This window comes from Centroberyx gerrardi, chromosome 4 (genome assembly GCF_048128805.1).
Source record: "Centroberyx gerrardi isolate f3 chromosome 4, fCenGer3.hap1.cur.20231027, whole genome shotgun sequence".
Classification (NCBI taxonomy): Eukaryota; Metazoa; Chordata; class Actinopteri; order Beryciformes; family Berycidae; genus Centroberyx; species Centroberyx gerrardi.
Window position 1 is genome coordinate 13,105,374 of NC_136000.1, and position 22,547 is coordinate 13,127,920.

At 41.7% G+C, this 22,547-nt stretch overlaps 5 protein-coding genes across 6 annotated transcripts; 2 read left to right on the plus strand and 3 right to left on the minus strand.

Annotated features, from left to right (window-relative positions):
- The first annotated feature begins 420 nt into the window (after window positions 1-420).
- LOC139909511 (uncharacterized) lies at window positions 421-2,243 on the plus strand. Its single transcript, XM_071896645.2, has 5 exons — window positions 421-552; window positions 761-1,465; window positions 1,585-1,755; window positions 1,894-1,995; window positions 2,109-2,243. The coding sequence occupies exons 1-5, from the start codon at window positions 421-423 to the stop codon at window positions 2,241-2,243; spliced, it is 1,245 nt and encodes a 414-aa protein (XP_071752746.2).
- Window positions 2,244-2,505: 262 nt separating this feature from the next.
- On the minus strand, window positions 2,506-8,497 carry LOC139909527 (protein regulator of cytokinesis 1-like). 2 transcript variants are annotated; one of them, XM_071896668.2, is made up of 14 exons: window positions 8,365-8,497; window positions 7,803-7,935; window positions 7,584-7,706; window positions 6,611-6,844; window positions 6,297-6,467; window positions 6,026-6,175; window positions 5,737-5,884; window positions 5,493-5,629; window positions 5,254-5,349; window positions 4,706-4,852; window positions 4,493-4,603; window positions 4,285-4,392; window positions 4,020-4,193; window positions 2,506-3,132 (listed from the first exon to the last, which is right to left on the minus strand). In XM_071896668.2, the coding sequence occupies exons 1-14, from the start codon at window positions 8,373-8,375 to the stop codon at window positions 3,061-3,063; spliced, it is 1,815 nt and encodes a 604-aa protein (XP_071752769.1). In that variant the 5' UTR covers window positions 8,376-8,497; the 3' UTR covers window positions 2,506-3,060. The 2 variants fall into 2 exon arrangements, with proteins under 2 accessions (XP_071752769.1, XP_071752770.1); XM_071896669.2 differs by lacking the exon at window positions 4,020-4,193.
- A 1,554-nt stretch (window positions 8,498-10,051) lies between these two features.
- spi1a (Spi-1 proto-oncogene a) lies at window positions 10,052-13,952 on the minus strand. Its single transcript, XM_071896674.2, has 5 exons — window positions 13,811-13,952; window positions 13,434-13,527; window positions 13,168-13,352; window positions 12,083-12,248; window positions 10,052-11,328 (listed from the first exon to the last, which is right to left on the minus strand). Exons 1-5 carry the CDS (start codon window positions 13,835-13,837, stop codon window positions 11,009-11,011), a joined length of 792 nt encoding a protein of 263 aa, XP_071752775.2. The 5' UTR covers window positions 13,838-13,952; the 3' UTR covers window positions 10,052-11,008.
- A 1,439-nt stretch (window positions 13,953-15,391) lies between these two features.
- tmem276a (transmembrane protein 276a) lies at window positions 15,392-17,881 on the plus strand. The gene is made up of 4 exons (XM_071896690.2): window positions 15,392-16,025; window positions 16,446-16,559; window positions 16,664-16,801; window positions 17,045-17,881. Exons 1-4 carry the CDS (start codon window positions 15,629-15,631, stop codon window positions 17,290-17,292), a joined length of 897 nt encoding a protein of 298 aa, XP_071752791.1. The 5' UTR covers window positions 15,392-15,628; the 3' UTR covers window positions 17,293-17,881.
- Window positions 17,882-20,276: 2,395 nt separating this feature from the next.
- On the minus strand, window positions 20,277-22,290 carry fibina (fin bud initiation factor a). The gene has a single exon (XM_071896647.2). It carries the CDS (start codon window positions 22,247-22,249, stop codon window positions 21,629-21,631), a length of 621 nt encoding a protein of 206 aa, XP_071752748.1. The 5' UTR covers window positions 22,250-22,290; the 3' UTR covers window positions 20,277-21,628.
- Between the last annotated feature and the right edge of the window lie 257 nt (window positions 22,291-22,547).

The window sequence follows — 22,547 nt, forward strand, 5'->3', positions numbered from 1 at the left end:
TTTTTTGTGTCTATTTTAATGATTCACATATATAAATAAATAATAAACGTATATAAATGAACTGTACCAAAACAGGAAGTCTTTTGGAAGATTTTCCATGTACTTCTTGGTAAACAACTCCTCAGATGATGTCAGAGGCTTAGAGATGAAGAGATTTATCTGGTATGATCATGTCACTGGATTAGTCATTCACGCACACTCATTAGTCACACACCTGCCATTGCTTCAGAAGGCTGTGGACCAGTGAGGAGGCACTTTACAGAGGTGAGTGCTGAGAAAAAGCAATGGAGGTCTGATCCATAACTGAAAACGATCACATTTAAAGTTGCTTTCCATTTGTAAACATTCTTGATAGCCCTTTCATATTTGTTCTTCTGATGCAGGCTATTTGTTGGTACACTCCGGTGCATTTTGCCGCCAATGAACAGTCTGGAGGACGTCCCATTTCAGACCCCGCTGGGCTCACTGGCGGAGCCCATGAAGCAACTAGAGCTGGTGACGGCTCCGGACATCACCATCCCAGACTACCTCCAGATGCTGCAAGACAATAAGGTCAGACATCCGAGAACACATTTTCATTTTATCTCAGCTGAATGTCTTTCAAGATTTCCTCCATTAGCAGTGAACTGTTAAAAAAATCTCAGGATATGCCAGGTTGTTGCTGTTGCCTTTATTTCTGTGATAAACCCTTGCATGTCATTACCGATATTACAGTCACTGCCTTAAATCATTTGAGGTTGTTTGTTGGTTTGTGTTGCAGTACGTCTTCAACCTGGAGAACTGGGTTTTGACTGGGGTGCGGGGTGTTTACTGCAGGGGAGCACGGCCAGTGTGTCGGGCTCTGAGAGGTGGGGCCTCTCCATCCTGCCCTCCCTACCGGCTGATGTTCAGCAGCCCTCAGGAGAGTCGCTGGGCCAGTCGTTGGAGCAGCGACCTGTGGGCTCCCGCCCCTCGTCCCCGGAGTCACAGCCTGAGCTCTGCAGACACCCGCTGCCTGCCCCGCCGCACCGTTAAGTTCCTCATCTCCGACTCAGAGGAAGAAGGTGGTTATTCTGAGGATAATGAGGGCTCCTCCACTGAAGATGCACCTCATCCTCCCAAGAGCAGAGAGCGACCAAGGAGTGCTGCACCAAAAGACCCAGTCTCCAGAGTCAAAAACCTCCACCTTGGCACTTCCACTCACCACTGTAGGCCTGTCTCCCCTCTGAGCCTCGGAGGCCATCGGAGAGCCTCAGAGACCTCAGCTGCTTTCCAAAACTGCAGACCTCTGTCTGCTCTGGAGCAGCACAGGTCACAGCAGGCCAGTCCCCTCCGCCAAGCGCAGAAGAACTGCAAGAAGAAGCAGCGCCCAGTGAACACGAACGGAAAGTACTCCCAAAACATACCGGTCATGCCGTCTCTATCCAGGCTGCAGCAGACACGACCCTCGTCTGCAGGACCTGTTGTCAGAAACCGCAGGCAGAAGGTTAACTTCTTTTCTGTCACATTTTTTCTGATAAGGCCATTTCTCATAGCCTCATCTCTTTAATTTGTGAAAAAACTGAAATATTTTCATCTTTCTTTCTCTTCTTCACTTTTCATTAGACTCTGCGGACTGGTGTCTCTCATGGGGTTTTCTTTGACTTCTCTGCAGAGCTGCTGTCGGCTCTCAGCCAGGAGGAAAGGGAGCTGCTTGAAGCCGTCACTGAGAAGGGCTACCCTTTACGCACAGCCATATTGGCACTGCAGAAGACAGGCTATCGTAGCCCAGAGAAGGTAAGTCTTCTGAAATGGCTGTGATCAGTATTTTTCCCACTGTGTAAGATAAATGTGTCTAACTTGTGCCATCTGTGCCTGTGCTTTTATCAAGGCCCAACATGTTATTCTCATAATTACTTGTCCCTTTCTCAACAGATCCTGAACTTTCTGGTTGCAAGTAACCGTCTGTGTGGACTGGGCTATGATGAAGCACAGGTAGACGAGGCCTTGGAAATGTTCCAGAACTGTGAGAGCAAGGTGACGATCTCTTCGGTGTTAACATACAAAAGCAGATAAGAGCCAGAACCATAGCCACACCTTTTGACCTTCACTTCTGTGTGTGTTAACACTTGCTTGAAAATTCATTTCAGGCTGCTGAGTTCTTGCGCCTCCTGACACAATTTAATGAGATGGGCTTCCAGCAAAGTGCGATCAAAGAGGTGCTGCTTGTCCATGAAAACCACCGCGAGAAGGCTCTGGAAGAACTCATGACACGCATGGCTTAACAGAACATCTTCCTAGTTAATGTCTAGATGGAGAGAGAATTCTTTCTTATATGTCAAATGTACTAAAGATATTGTATCTGGTCATAATCAAATGCTAAATAAGGGACACTGCCTTCTGACTCAAATGATTAATGAAACCATAATAATCCAATTGACTGTGGAGGCTGGGATGAAAACACCTCAGGCATAGTTCGTGAAATTATAGTAAATAAGATGCATTCTTTGTCTATCAGAAAATAATAACATTGTCCAAGTTATGCTCTCATGTTAAAAAACATTTATTTAGTTTGACAAAAAAAAAAAAAAAAAAAAGAAAAAAAAAACCCACAGCACCAAGACAATGTCAACTTTCTGAAGAGCACACGGCTGTCATTCCAGCCTACAGAAAGCAGATCACGGTGCATACAGGAAGGCTATAGTAGCAAATCAAAGAAACGTAGTGCTAGATATGGTTCATAATGGTTCATTTAAAAAGGCTGTACTACTAGTAGAAAAGCATAAAAAAACAAAAACATAGTCATGGCACATGAATGCTTATGATTAGCTTGCTACCAAAATTTATATAGCAGAGAAAATTGCCCTGGCAGAAACCTGGAACAAATCAGTTTTATGAAAATCGTTCAGCAGGACTGCTTGACTTCATACAGCTTAAAAATAAATTTTTTCTAAGTTAGGATTTTTACACAAAAGTAACATTTAAAATGCCATAGACACATTTCCCTTATGTCCAACAAAGGAAAAAAGCAAACTATGAAAACAACGCCAAACCACCGCTGAGCTGGATGACTCCCGGTGCTGGTGCAGCTCCTTCAGCCCATCAGTGATGACTGATGGTGGAGTTCAGCTGTCCCGTCTTCAAATTGGATTTTGAGGCCTTTGAGAGGTCTCGCTGTAAAGGAGAGACAGTCATCTTTCAATATTATTCATATAAATATGTACTGGTGTCAAATGTCAGAAGTCAAACGGTTAAATATACAAGTCACTGCACTCCCACATCCACACTATGTTAGGTTGTGTTCATTCCAAAATGCTATATATCATTTTGGAAATATATTTATGTTCAAAATGACCTGATGTCCACTGTTAATTTCTCCATTTCTCCATTCATTACTAAGTAAACTAGTAACAGCAAGTTTTGCTATCATGCTAATAATTTTGTCAGTAGCTATCACATTTTTCAGATGGTTGATCATTCACTTTGTAACTAAACTCTTAAAAAAATCCACATGTAATATTGTCTGTAAAACATATCGACTGTGTCTGTTAGTAGCAGACAAACATTTCCAAAGTGAGCAATCTTTTGTTGGAATAAAAAAAAACAAAAAAAAAAACTTGAGTTTCAGTGTGACTAAATGATTCAAAATGTTGGTTACTTTGCTAGCCTGTTTCAAGTAATGAACTCTCATGATCAAGGAAAGTGCAATCCAGTTACATCATCGAATTACATTGCCTGAGATGCTTGAAGGAAAATCTTATCACAGCTATATGGCATCTAGAATTGTAATGTAAAGGTTTGATCTGCAACGCGAACATGACTGTCCATAAAATTTTCATTTGATGATCTCAGGCAAAAGCAATTAGATAATGTCATAGGATCACATGTTCTATGATACAGAATACATGACTCAAAACTCAAAATAGGAAAAAGAAGTCAATTCAGGCTGATTTCCCCTTAAATAGTGGTGAGACTGAGCAACCAACAACATTTTTCCTTCATTAGATTGTGTTTTACTGGGCTTTTAGCAGTAAAGGGCTAGATAAATGCAGAAATTTTACCGCAAAGTCCGAATAGGTGCCAGCAACAGAGTTAAAGGTGATGTTGCGATCCGGACTATCCTGAGACCTTAATGCGCCACTCAGAGCATTTCTATTGAGGTGGGAGATGTTTTCCTTGTTTCGGTCTAGTGCACGAGGAGTCTTTCCGTGCCCGGGGTTTCGCAGGCCAAGGCCCTGTAATTAGAGGAGGTTTTGTTTTCTGTTCTTTAAACACATGATGTGAATCTTGTCAGCAAAGGAGGGATGAGGACTACAGTGAGCTTACCTTGCTAGCGGACAGAGGCAGTCTTTGGACTGACGAGTGGCAGATGGTTCCACTGAAGCCAGAGCCAAAGGTGCTGTTTGGAGTGGAGATGGTCGAGGTGCCATTGAGCTACATGATGAGAGGGAAGAAGGTGGGTTAACTTTCTACACACCCTGCCACACACTGGCACAGTCACAAATAGTGAATTAACAAAACTACAGCGTCTTACCTTTCTCACTTTGCCGGGTGTGGGAGTCCCTGCTATCCGCCTTTTGGATGGCGTCCGTAAGGAAGTTCCATACAGCATGTCCTCCTCAGTCTGTTTGCTTTTCTTCATTTGCTATTTCACAAAACAAAAACAATGTAATCATATCACATGAAAGCTTTCATGAAAAGGAAATAAGACTTGGACTTTGTTTTTAAAGTGAAAGTAATCAGTTACCCTTTCCATTTTCTCTTTCTCCTTTTCTGTGTGGTGGAGATCCCACTGCTTTTGCACATGCTCAATGAATTTCTGTCCATTAACCAGGAACTCCCTGCCATGCTCCTGCTCCCAAAGGTCAATCTGGGCCTTCAGACACTTCTCCAACTGAAACAAACAGGGCAACACTGATGCATCTAAATTTAAAATGCTGACAGTGGCTGTGTTCTTGTTTTACTGTTTAAGCTGGTTTGTGTTTGGCAACCACATGCACAGGAACATCACCGATACCATCTGAGACAAAATAAACACTGTCAAACATCCCCACCTGCTGTCCAAAGCTGGGTCATGCACCAACAATCCCTCATTTGTTCCCCCCTCCCTTTGTATTTTGTCTGCTCACGTTCATCTCAGTTATGGTTAGGATAATTAAATCTAATCTGATGAGAAAGGTTTTCTTTTGGGCCTCTAAAGACATCTTTGCTTATATACTCTCACAATATCAGCAATCCTGTTAAGAAATGTACTGAACACATGCTAATAAAAGGCATTTAGAGACATTTGCTCACCTTCGGCAGACTTTTTTGCAGATCCGCTCTCTGCTTCTCTTCTTTAAGAAGGTTCCCACCTCTGTTGTTGAAGCGAGAGGGATCGCTAGCCTTTCTCTGTGGTGGAAGAACATACATCCAGAGAGGATTTACCATTTACCATACCAATCATCAGTCATCTTGTTTCTATGGCTAGTGAAAATTATAGGAATGTGCATATTTTCAGCAGTCACAACAACAGTTTGTGTGGTAGTACTCACATCAAGTTCCAAGAACAACAACCAGTTCTCTTGCCATCGTGTGACTCCCTGAAAAAGCTCCTTGTGATCCTCGTAATATTTCTTCAGGATCAACATCTCAGCCTCATGCAGGTTCAGCAGCTCCTCAGTGAAATTATCTGTGCGGAGAAACATGCATTGAGACCCACTCTCTCCCTCTCTGATTACCAACCACATAGATTCAGCGCAGATAGGGATTTGCGTTGCTATAAAAACAACAACTCACCGTCATGATATGGAACGAAAGCTTGGCGCTGCTCTTGGCTGTAGAAACACTTCTCCCAGAAAAGGGCAACCTCAGCTCTGATGGCCTCAATGAAGCTTTTCATGCTCTTCAACTTTAGCATATCTAGACGTTTAACCTCATCTTGGAGCTAGGAAGAAAGAATATACACCATAAGTAACACTACAGCATTATGGATCAATTGGAAGCATTTGGCAAAACAACATGCAATTCAATGTTTTAATAAATAATTGCTCATTGCTATGACAAAGACATCGCATCATTTTCTTACTGCCTCCATGTTGTTCTTCTTTGAGCTGACCATGTGCTCAGCGAGGGCCTCCCTCTCTTCTTGGGGAATCTGGAGTCTTTCCCACAGTTCCTGGATCTTAGTGCGGTATGCTGAACAACGCTGATCATTTTCTGCCTTGCATTCTTCCAACTGGAGAAAGAAGAATAAAATAAAAGTAAAACCCCCAAAAAAAACAAACGCATTACAACATATGACACTGGACTGTTAAATCATAGCATCAGTTTAATTGAAGCCTCTATAAGCAAATCACCTGACTGAGGAGCAGTTTGAGAGCGGCAATATTGTCGTTCGACAGACAAAAGGCCTCCTCATCCTCACATGTCACATCCTTCTCAAAACTTGTCTCTGGGAGACGTTCCAGATCATCCATACACAAGATGATCTGCTTCTTTATGCCCACAAATTCATCATGACGACGCTCCTGAAAAGACCAGGAAAACAGACAGAAAATGAGCATTGCTATCATATATATCCACATTTGGCACCACCTTTATGTTGTCATTCAATATAGTTACCAGCAAGAAATGTTACAATCCAGATAAATCCACAAACAAGCAGTGGTACCTTCTCTTTGGTCAGATCGTCAAGGTAGGAGCGGTATGTCTGTAGTTGCTCCTGTGATGGGACAGATTCCTGGTCGATGCAAAGGGGTGTGGAACACATTATATCACACAGCTCGCGGTCCTTGACTGCAAGGGCTCTGAGGTCTTCCATTCTTTGCTGCTTGTGCTTCCTCATCACCTCTAGACGTGTGCGGCTGTCCTTCTCCAACTGCAACATGCTGCATCCTTCCTCCTCCTCAAGAGGCAAAGCAGTAAAGAGTCAAAATACCCCAAAAGTTAGACAAAACCATTAAGTGGCTTTCCAGACATGCCGAAGAAAACAACCATATACAGTATGTCTTAAAGGATAAGGCCGGTGTTTTTTAATGCATTGCTTACTGTCAACAAATCCTATGAAAATAACAAAATCAGCAATGATTTTGTTTTGCCAGCAAATCTCGTCCATGTAGCCGATGCCCAACGAAACCATGTTCCAGCAGCCATAGAACTCCATTGTATTAAAAAAACGATTAAAAACATGTCAAAGAGCCATGCCGTTGCTCAGGGCAACATATTTCATCATCACAATGCACCGGGCCGGCCGACTTTTTCCTCAAACAACTTAATAAGCCGGCTATAAACACTTTGCGATCTCAGGAAAGTAGTTCCGTAGCACCGAAAATAGTCCCCGGCGTAATGAAGAATTTGTTCCCGTTTGAATTTGATTTGGTAATAACTACAACAGCCTGATTTTTCGTGGTAACAGTTAGCGATTTTTAAAATTGAAACTATGTCTTTGTGAGCTGTATTTCAAGGTTTTTAGCTTACAATTGGAGCCAATGACTTCTGAGTTGACGGCTAAAAACGGTACGTGGGAAGTCAGAAAGTAACGGGAGTAGAGCAAACGCATTGTTGATTTTGTTATTTTCATGGGATTTGTTGACGGTAAGCAATGCATTAAAAAACACCGGCCTTATCCTTTAATGTGATTATACCTCAAAGGGGGGCATCTGAAGTTCAATGGTCAAATCATTGAGTTCCTTGCGACAGGTCTCTATGCTGTTCTGCAGTCTTTTCTTGAGGGTCTCCTCCTCAGCAATCATCATGTCCAGCAAACCCTTTAATGGAAGTAAAACCAATGTTTAACAGTTTGCCAAGTCCATAAGAAAAACAATGAAGGGCAGACTTTCTTTCACAGTCAATGTGGTACTCACTTTAATGTGCTCACGGACAACATCGGTTCTCTGTAGGCGCTGGTCCTCTGGGATCCCTATTTCCTCCCAAATGTCCTTCAACCTAACCAATGCTCTATTGAGACAAGACACAGACTCTGCTGCGTGGACTTCGCTGGAATAAAAGAGAGTATTCAAGTCAATCAGTGGTCTGGATTTCAGACACCTGATACTAGACAAACCAGTTCGACTAGCCCACTGTTAGCGAGAACGTTAAAATGGGTAATTAAACTCAGTAAGCTAACAGTTAGCTGCCATAAAGCACACATCTAACTAGCTGGCGAGGCTAACGATGTGACATTTTATTATTAGTTTAAGTTAATGCCAGCTAATGTACCGATTTAACCTACGTGAAATAAGCGTTTTTAAACGAAAACGACATTAACTTAAAACATACATTAAAATACTCATAGCAGCATGTACAGACGGTTACTCAAAAGAAACTGTTAACGTTAACTAGCCAGCTGGCTAGTTAGGGACTAGGGAGTTAACAGTTTGCTTAACAACAAAATGGAGGCTCTATCTGATTAAAACGTGTACTAACCTCCTCCTCATGTTGCCAGTCCAGAAAATGTAAAATATATATGTATGTTCCTAACGGTAAAAGCTACCTTTAAAAATAAAAAAACAACTAATGTTAGTGCCGCCGCCGCGGTGTCTGGCTGCTCGTTTTGTTCGTCGACTCGACACTGTTTGAAATTTGCACGGAAACACCATCTGGGCTCTGATTGGCCGATTAGAAAAACGTTAGCGGAAGTTGTTCTGGGTGGGACTTTTTGTAAACTTCCTGGTTGAAGTAACGTTCCAATCCAGCAGAAGAAAATTTGGGTTCTTACCTCTGACACTTTTGCATACATGGCTGCTATAGTTTCCTGAAATTAACAAATTATTTATGAAGTTCATTTAAATCATAATACTATGTTTCAGCTTGTCAATACATGTTTTCTGAAGCTATTTCGAAGCTACTATTAAGCCTATAATAAAGAATATCACTCTAAACCAAAATACTCTCTTGTTATTGAGAACGTATATGGCTGTATCCCTCATGAAGTTGCATTGAATTCAGTCTCTTACTTTCTATCTTGACGAGACTCATAATCCACCTAATAACTTTCTCTTAGAGCTATTACATCTGGCCTTGAGTCGCAATTATATAAAGTTTGATTCTAAGTATTATTTTCAGCAAGGAGGAGCAGCTATGGGAACAGCAGCAGCACCCTCTGTGGCTGGCTTAGTTGTGGGCAAATGGGAAGAAGAAACCATTCATGACCCTAACAGCAATCCTTATAACTCCAAAATAAGACTCTACAAATGGTACATTGATTTTTTATTTTGGGATGGAACACAAGATGAACTAAAATACTTTATCCTTTACATCAATGTAAGTTCAAATTTCCTGAAATTTCTACTCATGACTACTCATAACATTTTTGGATCTAACCATCACCAAAGGTGAAACTGGAGCCATTAATTCATCAAGTGAAATTCATTATTACATGCTACCAGCAATCACCTGTCACATATAAAGTCCAATATCTCTGCTGGTCAATTCCTGAGACTCAAGCGTAACTGCTCTGAACCATCAGAACCATCATCTTTGATGAAAAATGTACAGACATGGCCAATAGATGCAAAGAGAGGATTCTATTGAGAATGCCATCAAGCATGCGAAGTTGACTCCTAGATCAGAGCTCTTGGGTGACAAATCAACAACAAACCAGTCAAACCGTATCTGTTTTACTACAGAATGTAATCATATTTTGCAAAAAAAAATCAAAACAATTATAAAGCAACATTGGCACATTCTTCAAGACATATCAACACCACTGTTCTCATTTAGAAGAGCTCCGACAGTAAAAGATAACCTGGCACACTGAAAGATGACTCTGGATAAAACCCTCTTGTCTTTCTGCCACTGGGATGTGGAGATGTGGAGGTTGTGCGTGTTGAAACAACACAGTGACCACAAAGTCATTCAAACATCCCTTCACTGGAAAGATGGTTCCAATCCGCCAATATATTAACTGTAAATCCACTCATGTTATTTACATGTTGACATGTCTGTGTGGTCTGGAATATGTGGGACAAACAAAAAAGAAGCAGAAGAAGAAGCAATGTTTTGGATTTGACCCCTAAATACAATGATCCCCAACAGACTAAATAATGGTTTTAACCTCAAGTGCTTTCTATAAATAACCATAGTACCACTAATTATGTCGACCTTTAACTGCATAGAATTGTTTGGTGTGATCTTGTTTTCTTTGTATCAAAGTGTCACTTGTAATGTTGCTGTGTACCACTAGAGGGGCTTGTGCCACAGTTTGGAAACTATGATATTGACCTTTGGCTTTGTGATGTTATGATGCCACCCACTTAATAAGATTGGATCCTGATTAATTGTCTTTATTACATTCACCTGTTGAGATTATTTATTAGGGATATATACACCTTGACCATGTTTTCATATGCTCTGATGAAGGCTGTATAGGCCGAAATGCGTCAGCATTATTATGTGGGCCAACAAATACTCTGCCATACTACTTTTTATTTTTTTTCCTCTATGTTGAAATACATCGTTTTTCAGAAGATGACATTCATTTACACATATTCATGAGAAAATGATCAAAAGTCATGCACAGTCATGCACATGTACAGTATATTTTGACGTGCCAACGACCTTTGATTCTGATAGGAAAAGCCTCGCCAGAGAGAGAAGAAGCAAAGTTGAGGGAAGATTCTCATTCAACTCTCAGTCTCATCACATAATCTTCTTTTTCCGTGGTTTATTTGTCACCAGATGGATGGAAAATACATGACAGGGTCTGTTAACAGGATTACCCTCCAGGAAAGGTTGACTTTGCAGAATCCATTAATTAGTAAGCGATAATGACTACTGTGCAATATAGTTAGGTGTTGCTAGGCCACACACACACACACACACACACACACACACACACACACACACACACACACACACACACACACACACACAAGCACAAACACACACACACCTCATGCGGGAGTATGATCAAGCAGTTTAAGGTAGAAGTTAGCAAATGCCACACTGGAAGAACCCTGGTGTTACAAATAAATAAATACAGCCTTGTAAGCAAAATTGCAAAAATGAACATATCATCTTGGCTGATTTAGTGATTTCAGCGTAATGAAAGAAAACCTTTGCTCCCTCGTCAGTGGGGATACTGATACACGCTCTCTAAACAGAGTTTCCTTAGCACATCCCCACTGAACTGATAGGTTAGTTTCTTCTTTACTTTCTTGATCTCTCCGGTCTTGCCGTAGTTCCGCAGAGCGCGGGCCATCTTCTGATAGGTCATTTTTTTGCGGTTGCCCTTCTGCAGGCCCCAGTGGCTGGCCAGAGCTTCTTTGTGTTTTGTGGAGAACTGGAAGATGCCCTTGTCCTGGTCCACCCACCAGATACTGTCACTCATGTCGCCATTTCTTAGCAAATCCAGTAGGAATTGGTACAAGCGGATCTTCTTCTTGTTACCTGGAGTGGAAATATGAGAATATGATAATTTTACCTGGCAGTTATCATTTCCTCAGCCTTCCATATGGTATTCTTTTTTCTTTCTTTATTTCAGCAAGATATCACAAGAAAAATACAAAGACATGGGGTGATATAGTGAACACACAATAACTTAATACTCGACAAGACAAGTACAAAACATTACATCACATCACATCACATCACAAGAACAGTACAAAGTCAAAGGGAAAATAGGTGTAAACAAACACAAACACAAGCAATACAGCACATAATATACAGCATATACAAGTAATATATAGGGTATTGCACACTGTGTAATATAAAGTCTGGTACATTAGAGCATGTCGTTGGTCTCTCATGGTATTTGTGATATTTTAGAAACAATGGGTGGTGGGGAATCAGCTCTCAAGGTATTTAAAAAATGGGGACCACAGGAGTCCAGATATTTTTTAACTTTATTTCTTAGAGTTGCAGTTAGTTTCTCAAAGGTTGAGTGTTCACTCAGTAAGTTAGTAAGTGGTCTATGGATAGTTTTGTTCTGTCCTTCCAATTTAGTAATATAATCTTCTTTGCAATTGTTAAATATACTCAGATGCCTGGGGGTCTGTAAATTCAACAGGACTCCTAAAAGACAGAGAGGGATGCCGAGGTCGAGAATCTCTGTTAGCCTGTTCATGACCCTCGAGCAAACGACTGGATGTGAGACCATGTGGTATTCAGTTCATTAGGATTTAATGTAAACGTCAATACTCACCGGTGTCTTTCCTTAAGGAGGCTGGGTTGTGGTCTTCAAATTCATCTTCCCCCTCTGACACCTCGAGCGGTGGACTTTGTGCTCTTTGTTCCTCTTCTGAGCAGTAATGGGCAGGTGATGCAGAGGCTGGGTACTGGTAGCACAGGGCGGGGGTGTAATATGGGATCTTTAGGGGAAAAATGTCATGGTTCACGTTTACACAAAGAGGCAATAGAGCGGCATTATTTTGTTCGCAATCAAGGACTGACTGACATTTTTTTTTAGTGTGGTAGTGACAAGGGTTTCTTTGTGCTAAAAGAGGAAGTAGCTATGCCAAAATAGAATTCAATGCTCAGCAGGAGCATGACATTTCAGTGAAAATATCCCCAACGGTCCAAATCACACATCACAATGCTGTTTTCTTCAATCACAAAATGAGCAAAAACCACAACATTTTCCTTCTTTACAGAAATTCCTGAAAAAAATGTCTATTTCCCCTATGGTTGTGGGCACAGATAGGGTCCCAAGGGAGCTTGAACCCCTTCCCTTTTGCACTGCCACATTCAATGTGCACTGGTTTATGATCATCCTCACTTAAAATAGAGAGGAATATATGAAACAGGTACCTAACTTAATTAGAATGAGCAAATTTAAGTATTTGCCGTAATTTAATTAAGTATATTACCCCAATTTTGGTGTGTGTGTGTGTGTCCTCTTTGTGCTTGAGTTCCTGTTCTAGTCCTATTCTTATGATGAGTAGGCTGCAGTGGGCAAATGTCTCTTCACTCAGGGGAAATATTCATTGAGCAATCTTAAGTCAGTGGAAAACCTTGTAATACATGACATTATGGCTATTCTTCAGGGCGAAGCATTACCGCTTCATGTTAATGGTGAGGTTACACTGAAAACTGACTTAAATTCAAGGAACATGTGTTTTTTTGTTGTAGGATGATGGGTTGGGTTGGGAACGTGTATAATCATATACTGCATATTCCTGGTTACTATAGATGCTTGTAATTATTTAAACCTTATATGTCGAGATTGCTTCTTTGCACTATAATGCCATCATGAACATGAGCTCTAAACTTGGCCAGATAACACCTTACTTGTGGTGACACAGACAGAGGTCCGAGTGCCGGGTCCAGGTGAAGGGGGAGAGCCTCACTGCTGTAGCGATAGGGCTGCAGCAGTTGTTGAGGAGAAACACACTGAAGCTCTGCGAAGTGATTTCCTGGAGAATTGTCGAAGTCGGTCTGTTGCACGCGCTCAGAATGGTAGTTCCATCTGTGGTCTGAAAAATGACAAAAGACAAGGCGCTCAGCCACGCAGTGATTCATGCTCTATACTCCACATTTAAATCCAGTCCTCTCACCTTCATAAATCTCTCCCACATTAGAGAGGTAGGAGTACAACTCCGCAGGTGGCCGATAAATCTCTGGCTCATTTGGAATAATTTCCTCTGAAGCCTTTGGCAAAGAAAAAATAAGATTTTGTTATTGAGAAAGGTAAAGGTTGTGCCCCTTTGTCTAGCCACAATCAGACAAAATATTGTTTCAAGTGTTAGGCCAGAATTACTTTTAACTGTAACTGTAATATACATGAATATTTAATCTTCTTTAAATATAGAAACAGTTATTCACTATTTGGTCACTATTTGGTATAAACCTAATACAGTACAAGATCCTCTCACCATCACAAAGTAACATCAAAATCTGTATTAACATGTTATAATCAAACAATAGTACTTACAGATGATATAACATAGCCATCCATCATGTAAACAATGCAGCATGAGAATCTTTGTTCCTGAAGCTGGTGATAAATGTTGTTTTTCTTACTGCTTTGTTGAGAAACGTACAATGTCGCTCAACATTGACTTGACAAATAGGAACTGAAAGTGTCCCAGTGAGAAATATAAGCTGGATCCTACAGCCTGCATTCATATCATCTATTAGTCAAGTTCATAATGACTAGTTAGTTCCTGACTGTGAAGCGTCGTGTAGCCAATCATATTTACATTCATTCCCCATTCGCCTAAAAAACATAACTGGACAGTACTTCACAGTTCTATTTGTTATTTGAGGTTAGATTACAGGCAACTAGAACTCACAGAAGAAATCTTCCACATATTGTAGTCATGGTACAAAAAAACAGTCATAGCAGCAAGTATGCTTTTTGATCACAGAAAGTTATTTCCAAACCATATGAACAGTATATTTTTTTTGTATTAGAATCCACTTTGGGTGATTTGTATGTGAAAATATCTTCAGATAATATATCATGAAACAGTTACACTGATGATTCAGTTCTTGCCATTATTTGTTATCACTAATGACAACTGTTGAAGTAATCAGAAATGAATATCACAAGTTAACACCAAAGCAGAATGACATTGTTATAAGATTTAACACTTTATACTGAGGGTGAAACACATTCTTATATCCTAAACTTGCTCTGTAGGCCTGTAGGCAACTTGGGTTAAACTTCTACTTGGTTTCTAAGTATCATGTATCAACTGAGAAAAACATCCAATGAGATTTACTCATATAGGAATTTTCAAGAGTGACTGCAGAGAGCAGCCGAAACCAAAAGTGAAGTTTGGAATCGGACTTGTTCCCCTTTTCAAAGTTTAGTGTTATGGTTCCATTTGAGGAAGTGCTGACCATCAGAACACAAGCGGAAACATGATAGAAATGGCCTAAGATCCTGTGTCCCTGTAACATGTTGTTTTGGTGCTTGATTTGTTATATTTTCCCCATAGTGTTGAATCAAGCACGCACGCACACACACACACACACACACACACACACACACACACACACACACACACACACACACACACACACCTGACAGCACTTAGAGCCATAGGATAGCCATAGGATAGAAAGGATATTATGATAATTTTTATTGTTATTTTGATTAGTCATATTTTCCAAATGGGATGGAAAGTTACCACAGGCAGTCTGTCCGATCTGCTGATACACTGTTCCTGGAACAGCAGTCTCAGATGAGGTCCTCCTGGGGTTTGATATGGTCTCTCATTTGGTATTTAGCCATCATAACTGAACTCTTAAGAGAAGAATAGTAGCCCAGCTGCTTGAGGAAGGTCTTATTTATTCACTTATACTTATAACACATTATGGAAAGAGAGGAAACTCTCTCTGGCAGGACTTTGTGAAACTTTGGCGATCAATTCCTAAAGACAGTGATCTATTGTAAGTGCAGGCCTGGGCCTTGTGCTTTCACATATTTGCTCTGTCTCCATCTACTGGAAAGAAATGTTGGAGTGACCAGTATCTAGGCTAGACTGAGTTCAGAGGCAGAGAGGAGACAACCAAAACAGCTTATCGAGGCCCAAATGAATTTATCCTGTGCCACAGAATTTGATTCTTTTCGGCGCTGCCAGGCAAATCAGAGAAATGAAGGCTTTGGGAATTTATCTGAATTTTAGATTTCCATTCATTGTTGAATTATAGCACCATCTCAGACACTGACAACAGCAGCCAGGAGCGGAATCCTGCTGTCCCGTGGAATTATCACGGCAGCAAGGCGAGATACGCATGGAACATGGCTGCTATGAGGACTTTAACGGTGGCAGGTCTCTTTTTGGCATTTTGTGCTTTAGGATTGATAGCAATAGCAATCAGCACTGACAACTGGTACGAGACCGACGCAAGGAGGCACCGGGAACGCTGCAAGAATTATTCCAACAAAAGAAACGACCCAGGATACATTTACATCTCCAACAACAACCTTCCACTTCGCATGCTACCAAAGGAGAATAATGTTGAGAGAAAGGGCTCCAGCGGCGGAGTGCTGCTGCGGGCTAAACGGCACTTCTTGCCTCCTGCCCCGGCCATGGAGTCCCTCTGCAGTCGGCAATTCAACTCCACCATCACCGGACTGTGGAGAAAGTGCCATCGGGAGGGATTTGACTTGGAGACAGAGGATCTGATCTTTAAAGGTTTGATTATGAGATTGTGTTTCGGTAATATTTGATCAAAATGTGTTTGTTTTGGGGGCATTTGTGTGTTTACAGTGTTGTGTGTGCGACGCCGTTCACGGGGGTTTTCACAGGGCTTTGTGCACGAATGCGCTATCCAAGGTGCTGATGCTGCGCACAGTCCTTCAAGGCCTACGCAGTACAGTAACAGCACATTCGACGCGTGATGTTTTTTCAGCACAAAAGGGCAAGCTGTAGTAACACAAACCTCCGTATGTGTACAATAAGCTACTCTACAATGGTGCGGGTGTGTGGGTGGATGGATGGGTGGGTGGAGGAGGGAGGGAGGGAGGGAGGAGGGGGGCAGAGAGCCGTGTGATATCGCTTCATCTCATTTCAATGCTTATGTGACATCCTCTTTTGTGTTGTTTACATCCACAGGATTGGTTCGGCGCTGCACACCAATAAAATACTACTACTCATCATCAGCGCTGCCGAGGAATCTGCCAATCAATCTGACCAAGACCATACGGCAGGATGAGTGGCACGCGCTCCGTAAGCTCCCACAGCCCCCTTTTTCATATTTTTGGGTGAATTAACAGTGAAACTTGGCATGTCCACAAATAATAGGCTTTTCACTCCTCTTGTGCCCCACGCAGACCTACAGAGGATGACGGCCAGCTTCATAGGCATGGCCGTGTCCATCATCCTGTTCGGCTGGGCCGTAGGCGTGCTGGGCTGCTGTAAGGAGCATGATCTGATGCAGTATGTTGCTGGACTTCTTTTCCTCATGGGAGGTAAGAGCTACTTTACATGCAGAGCGCTACCCCAAAGCACCACGGAGGGGCAGCAGAGTCTCAGTTATTTGGAGAAGGGTTGACCAGGCAAACATGCCTTTTCAGTACCTTGACAGATGCATTCAGTGAAATGAAGCGTTGGAGGAGCGTGTGGGGAAGAAGGTGAAACTGGGTTGCTGTCTTGTCTGACTTGTTTTTTCCCTTCTCTCTCTCTCTCTCTCTCTCTCTCTCTCTCTCTCTCAGGGACATGCTGCATCATCTCCCTTTGCACATGTGTGGCTGGGATCAACTTTGAACTGTCCCGCTATCCTCGCTACATGTTTGGAATACCAGAGGACATCAGTCATGGGTACGGTTGGTCCATGTTTTGCGCGTGGGGCGGACTGGGCCTGACGTTGCTGGCTGGATTCCTGTGCACGCTGGCTCCTTCCCTCTACCCTCCACACACCCCCGTGGTGCACAAGCCCAGACAGGAGAACGGCTGCGTGTGACAGGCCGCCACGCAGCCAAACACACACACACCTGTCTCTTCCTGAAGCGGTGACGAGCCCTGCTCCAGTGACATTTTCTACCCAGGGACTCGGCAGTGAGAGCCTCCACACAGCTTGGCACAGAGAAAGCACAGGACACTGGCTCTCACTCACACGGAAATGAAAAGGGGGTGACATTTTACTGAAGATGATTTCAGTTCCTCTGGTGCTTTTTTTCTGTCCCTCTTTATGAATGAACTGTTCAGTGTTATTGCTTGCTCTTCAAGAGGAGAATAGTTATACAAAATTTCTTCCTGTAAAATCTGCTGGTTTGAAAAAAAAAAAGAAAAAAGAAACACAGGCAGAAGATCAATAGCACAACTTTGAAATCTGTAATGAGGATGAATTGATGGATGTGTATTCTCACATTTCAAAGGGCAACTGTGTATCATTATGTACCCATTCAAAACAAGATATGTAAATGTACTTTTTGAACTGTATGTATGCAGAATGCATTTGTGTTAATTCAAGGAAAAACATGAGCATTAAGACCAAACTGTATTTGAGGGAAATGTTTTGATGTTCTTGAGGTTGTACCCCAATCAAAATATTTTTGAAAAATAAAATGCCATGCAAAACTAATCTTTTCAGTCCTGTCAGGCATTTATCTAAAGCTCTTTGTGGTCTTCTGTGCAGCGGCATCACGAGTTCACTGGTGTGTCAGCAGGGGAAGAAGAGGACCACTAATGGAGTCAAAAGTTTTATAGCATTATTTTTTACAACTGCAGCTGCTTGCATTTCCGTTGGTATTACAAGGGGCGGGATGCAGGCACGCTTTAATCGAACCACTTCTGAACACTCAGTGAACAAAGCCCAGTGACCAAAGCTTTTCCACTGAGTGAGAAAACTGTCAAAAATAAAACAGTTCAAATACACAACGCAATACAATAAAAATTAGGCCATTGCTTAGCTGTGCATCAAAGTAAGTTGTTGGTATTAAAAGCTTACTCTAATCACATACTTCAGACATTCAGACAACATTATAATTTCCTAATTATGTTAGCACTATGCTTGATTATATTAAAGATAATTTTATTTCACTGGCAACACGCACACCAGCCACTATGAGCTGTAATTACTTTCCTGTAACTTTCATGGGAAATTTAATCTTTCTGACATCTAATCCAAACACTGGCTTCACTCATTTCCTGACATTTCTCAGCTTGGCCCTTAAGCGGTTCCTCCACATTATTGTAGGCTATTGCTCAAAGTTATATTTTATTCTTTTCATACCTTTATAATCTGCAGTGGTAGCCTTGAAAGAAGTCTCCCACAATGCGTATATCCTACATTTATTGTTGATTAATACTGTAGAGACCACTGAAGCCTATTCTTTCTCAAATAATATCAAGTACAACTGAAAAGGAAATTAAAAGTTGAGCCTCTCAGCAGGCTGCCAGATTATTACTCGCACCTTCTGACAAGATGAAAAGATGAGCAATTTTGAAATGACTAAACCGTTCTTTTCTGGGTAGAGCAACAGTGCAGCAGAAATTCACTGTCCTACACCGTACATGCAGTAAAAAGTGTAACTTTGTCTGTTTACCAAGAATGATCACACAGTAAAATACATCACAGTGGCAAATATGTCTTCTTTATAGACTTGGCACATGCACTATACCTAGAAATTAATGTATACTACCTAGTTTTACAACATCAAGTAGCCACAGATGTTAGATGTGAATTCATTCCATACCCATTAGAGTATCTGAACAACGACCAACTTGTATCTTCAGCAAAGAAGGAAAAGGTCTATGATATTTAAGGTTTAATATATTTGTATTTTATTATTATGATTAATATATTTGTATTTTATTATTATGATTATTATGATGATGATGATGATGATGATGATGATGATGATGATGATGATTATTATTATTAGTAGTAATATAATAGTATAATAGTAGTAGTGGTGGTAATAATAGCAGTAATAATAGTAGTAGTAGTAGTAATGGTAGTAGTACTAGCAGTAGTAATTCTAGAAGTAGTGGTTGTAGTAGTAGTAATAGTAGTAATAGTAGGAGCAGTAGTAGTAGTTGTAATAGTAATAGTAGTAGTAGTTGTAGTATTAGTAATAGAAGTAGTAGTAATAGTCGTAGCAGTAGTATTTTCATAGCTGCCGAATTACAAATACTGACATTCCTCCACAGCCTGAGGTTTCCTCCCAGCTGTCTGCGCTCGGTTCTCCTCGCAGGACAAAGAGTGGGATCACTGGGTCTCAGGTCATCGCCTGCCTGCATTCTTCAGCAGTACTTGTTTGTTCTTAAAATATGTCAGTGAGGAGAATCCACTCTCAAAACATTATGTTTGACTCTCATGCCCCTGCTTTGAAGTGTTAGGTTCCTCAAGATATCCCACAGATTAAATGTTCCTATAGAGAGAAGAAATAGTTTAGGACAAAAATAGACAAAGGAGGCAAGATGGGTGTGTCACTTCTGAGAGCTTTAGTGACCTTCATTGTCTTTCAAACCATGCTCGCATATTGGAAATTCAAAGGCACACAATTTTTTTCTGAGCTCTCTGCTGTGCCCCTGACAGTGAAGACCCCGGGCACACAGTGTTTCTCAGAGGCTCTGGGTTTCTGACAGGGTCGGACAGCCCCGCTCTGTGCTACAGAGAGCTGTTTTTGAACAGGGGTCCCTCAGGGGAAGCCGGACCGTGAGGAAAACCAGACAGAGGAAATCACACCCAGTTGCACCCATGGCAGCCCATCTGGCTGACTCACATCTACAGGGACATTATCTCTGTAAAAAAGTGGTCATGCTTAGCAGTTGGTTTGTGGCTGCTGCAGTGGTTGGTAGGAATGAGAGCAAAGGTTCCTATTTTAAGCAATAGTTAATGGCAGAGAATACACAGTTTAGTATCAGAGGCATTCAAAATATTTAATTCAAGGGACTATCAGTTCTTTGAAGCAAACTGGATTTTGCTTCAAACTGGATTTGATTTGAGTGTGTGACTCTGTGGGGCAAAGTTAATGCCTCTGAGGGATTCAGAGCAACTCAGAGCAAAAAAAAGACTGTCTGAAATGAGATGTCATGTGTTAACAGGGCAGAACAGCAAAACAGGAGTGTTTTGATAAAGATTTAGACATGCCATTCAGAATTTACATCTAACTGAAGTGAAATGATGTCATCCAAACCAAAGACGCAATTTCAACACAAAAGCATTTCATATCAACCACAGATTTTATGGATTGTGACAGTAAAAAGAGTAGATAATGACGACAGTGGTCGCCTTTGGACAAAAATATTTCATACTGGAGCAGATGACTTCCAGATGGAAGTGGGAAGCAATGACAGACTTCAGACGCCAATTAACCATGCAGGGCCACTTGAAGGGATATTCAATTAGACTTTGAACTCTTTGGTCTGTCACTTGTAATACCAACAATAGACGCAGTGACGCAACGAAATGACAGGAGAGGGTCACATTCCATTGACATAAATGGGCAAAAATCAGAAGTTCAAATTTCAAAGCTTTCATTGTTTATGTAAACCTCAAGCGTTAAAGAATGGAGGGTGTTTATGGCTGCCAGTATGCACTATGTTTATGTTTATACACTGCAGTATGACATTGTCTCAGGAAAAGTTAGGAGGGCATGCCATAGACTATAGTGCCAGTAAGCCCAGTAATGAGAAAACCCATTAATTTCACATGCAAAAAAATCAATCAATGACATTTTATGTGATATATTCAAGTAGAATAATGTGTGCTTGAGAGAAAAAGGGGGAAAAAAAGCAGATCTATGATGAATATTTTAAGTATTTATTTGATCAGTGATAAAAAAAAATTCTTCATAATATCCTCTAACAAATTGTAAACAACTTCACTTAAAACATACTGACAAAATGGGCTGCTGTACTGATTCATAGGCCAATAAATCCACTTGAAGGGTCTTTATTATCATACTCTACTTTCCGTAGGTGAAAATGTCTCAGAGGTGGCACAGAGGGGCCCGTGCAGGCATAATTTAGGTTCACGTTTCATTTCCCTCCCGTGTCCTGACTCTGAGGAATGTGTCGATGTTTTTGTTAGAGCTCTTTCCAAATGATACATTTACAAGGAACGGGGATAAAGGTCAGAGATACTTAAGATACTTAGGAAGGACATTCTTCAACCACGATGAACTTTCCAGTTGTTTATTGAACTGGAGGGTCTCTCTCTCTCTCTCTCTCTCTCTCTCTCTCTCTCTCTCTCTCTCTCTCTCTCTCTCACACACACACACACACACACACACACACACACACACACACACACACACACACACACACACCATAGGTCGCCATAATCCCAACTATACGGAAAGATACTCTGTTTTCAGGCGGCTCAGTCTGGTACCATGACTACGAATGATGAGAGAGAGCAGCTCGTGCTTGTCTTTCAGTCCCACAGAGATGTCCGTAGTTTCCCTCAAAGTCTCTCTAACATCATTAATGGGCTTGACTATATAGCCGTTGAGCTGGTGCTCCTCTTTAAGGTCAGTGTCTTGACTCTGTTTGAACTTCACCTCCAGCTCCAACAGAGACTTGTCCACATTTGTAAAAGCCTCGCTTATCTGGGATATCTCTCGTCGGAGGAATTTCCCGTAGCTGTCCTCTCCGTCCAGGTCGTAGGCGACGGTCCTGCCGATGCTCTCCAGCAGCCGGGCCGCGTCCTCGGTCAGATGCTTGGTGATGATGAAGTCGTCCCGTACCACCGCGTCTCCGTCCTCCGAGGCTCCGCACGGCCGCACGTCCGAGAACTTAAACAGCATCTGACATTTCTCCGGGTCTTCGGTCTCCTCGTAATCCCCGTCCGGCACAAAAAAGTGATGGAAAGTGCCGTTGGAGATCTCCGGCTGTAAGGGCCCCGTGTAGACCGCCGAGGAAAGGGGCAAATGTATGAACATGAGCAGCAGCAGCGGGACGGGATCCATTATTCACCTCCTCTCTTTGGCGGAGAGCATCAGCACTGGCACGAGTCTGATCCAACACACAGTTTTCATTCCGACTCATGTTACACAGTCCCCCGTCACCTAAAAGGCACAGCCTGCCTGAAGTCAAGTGGGCCCCCGACTGTTCTCCTGTTACTGCAACCACAGAGCTGCAGTGCAAACTGTTGTGGCTGAGGACAGGCGTTTTACAGTCACACAAGTATAATTACATCAGTTGAAGTGGTGTTATAATTCATGCAAGAGCAGAAATTGCATTTAAGTGTTAAAATGATTTGAACCG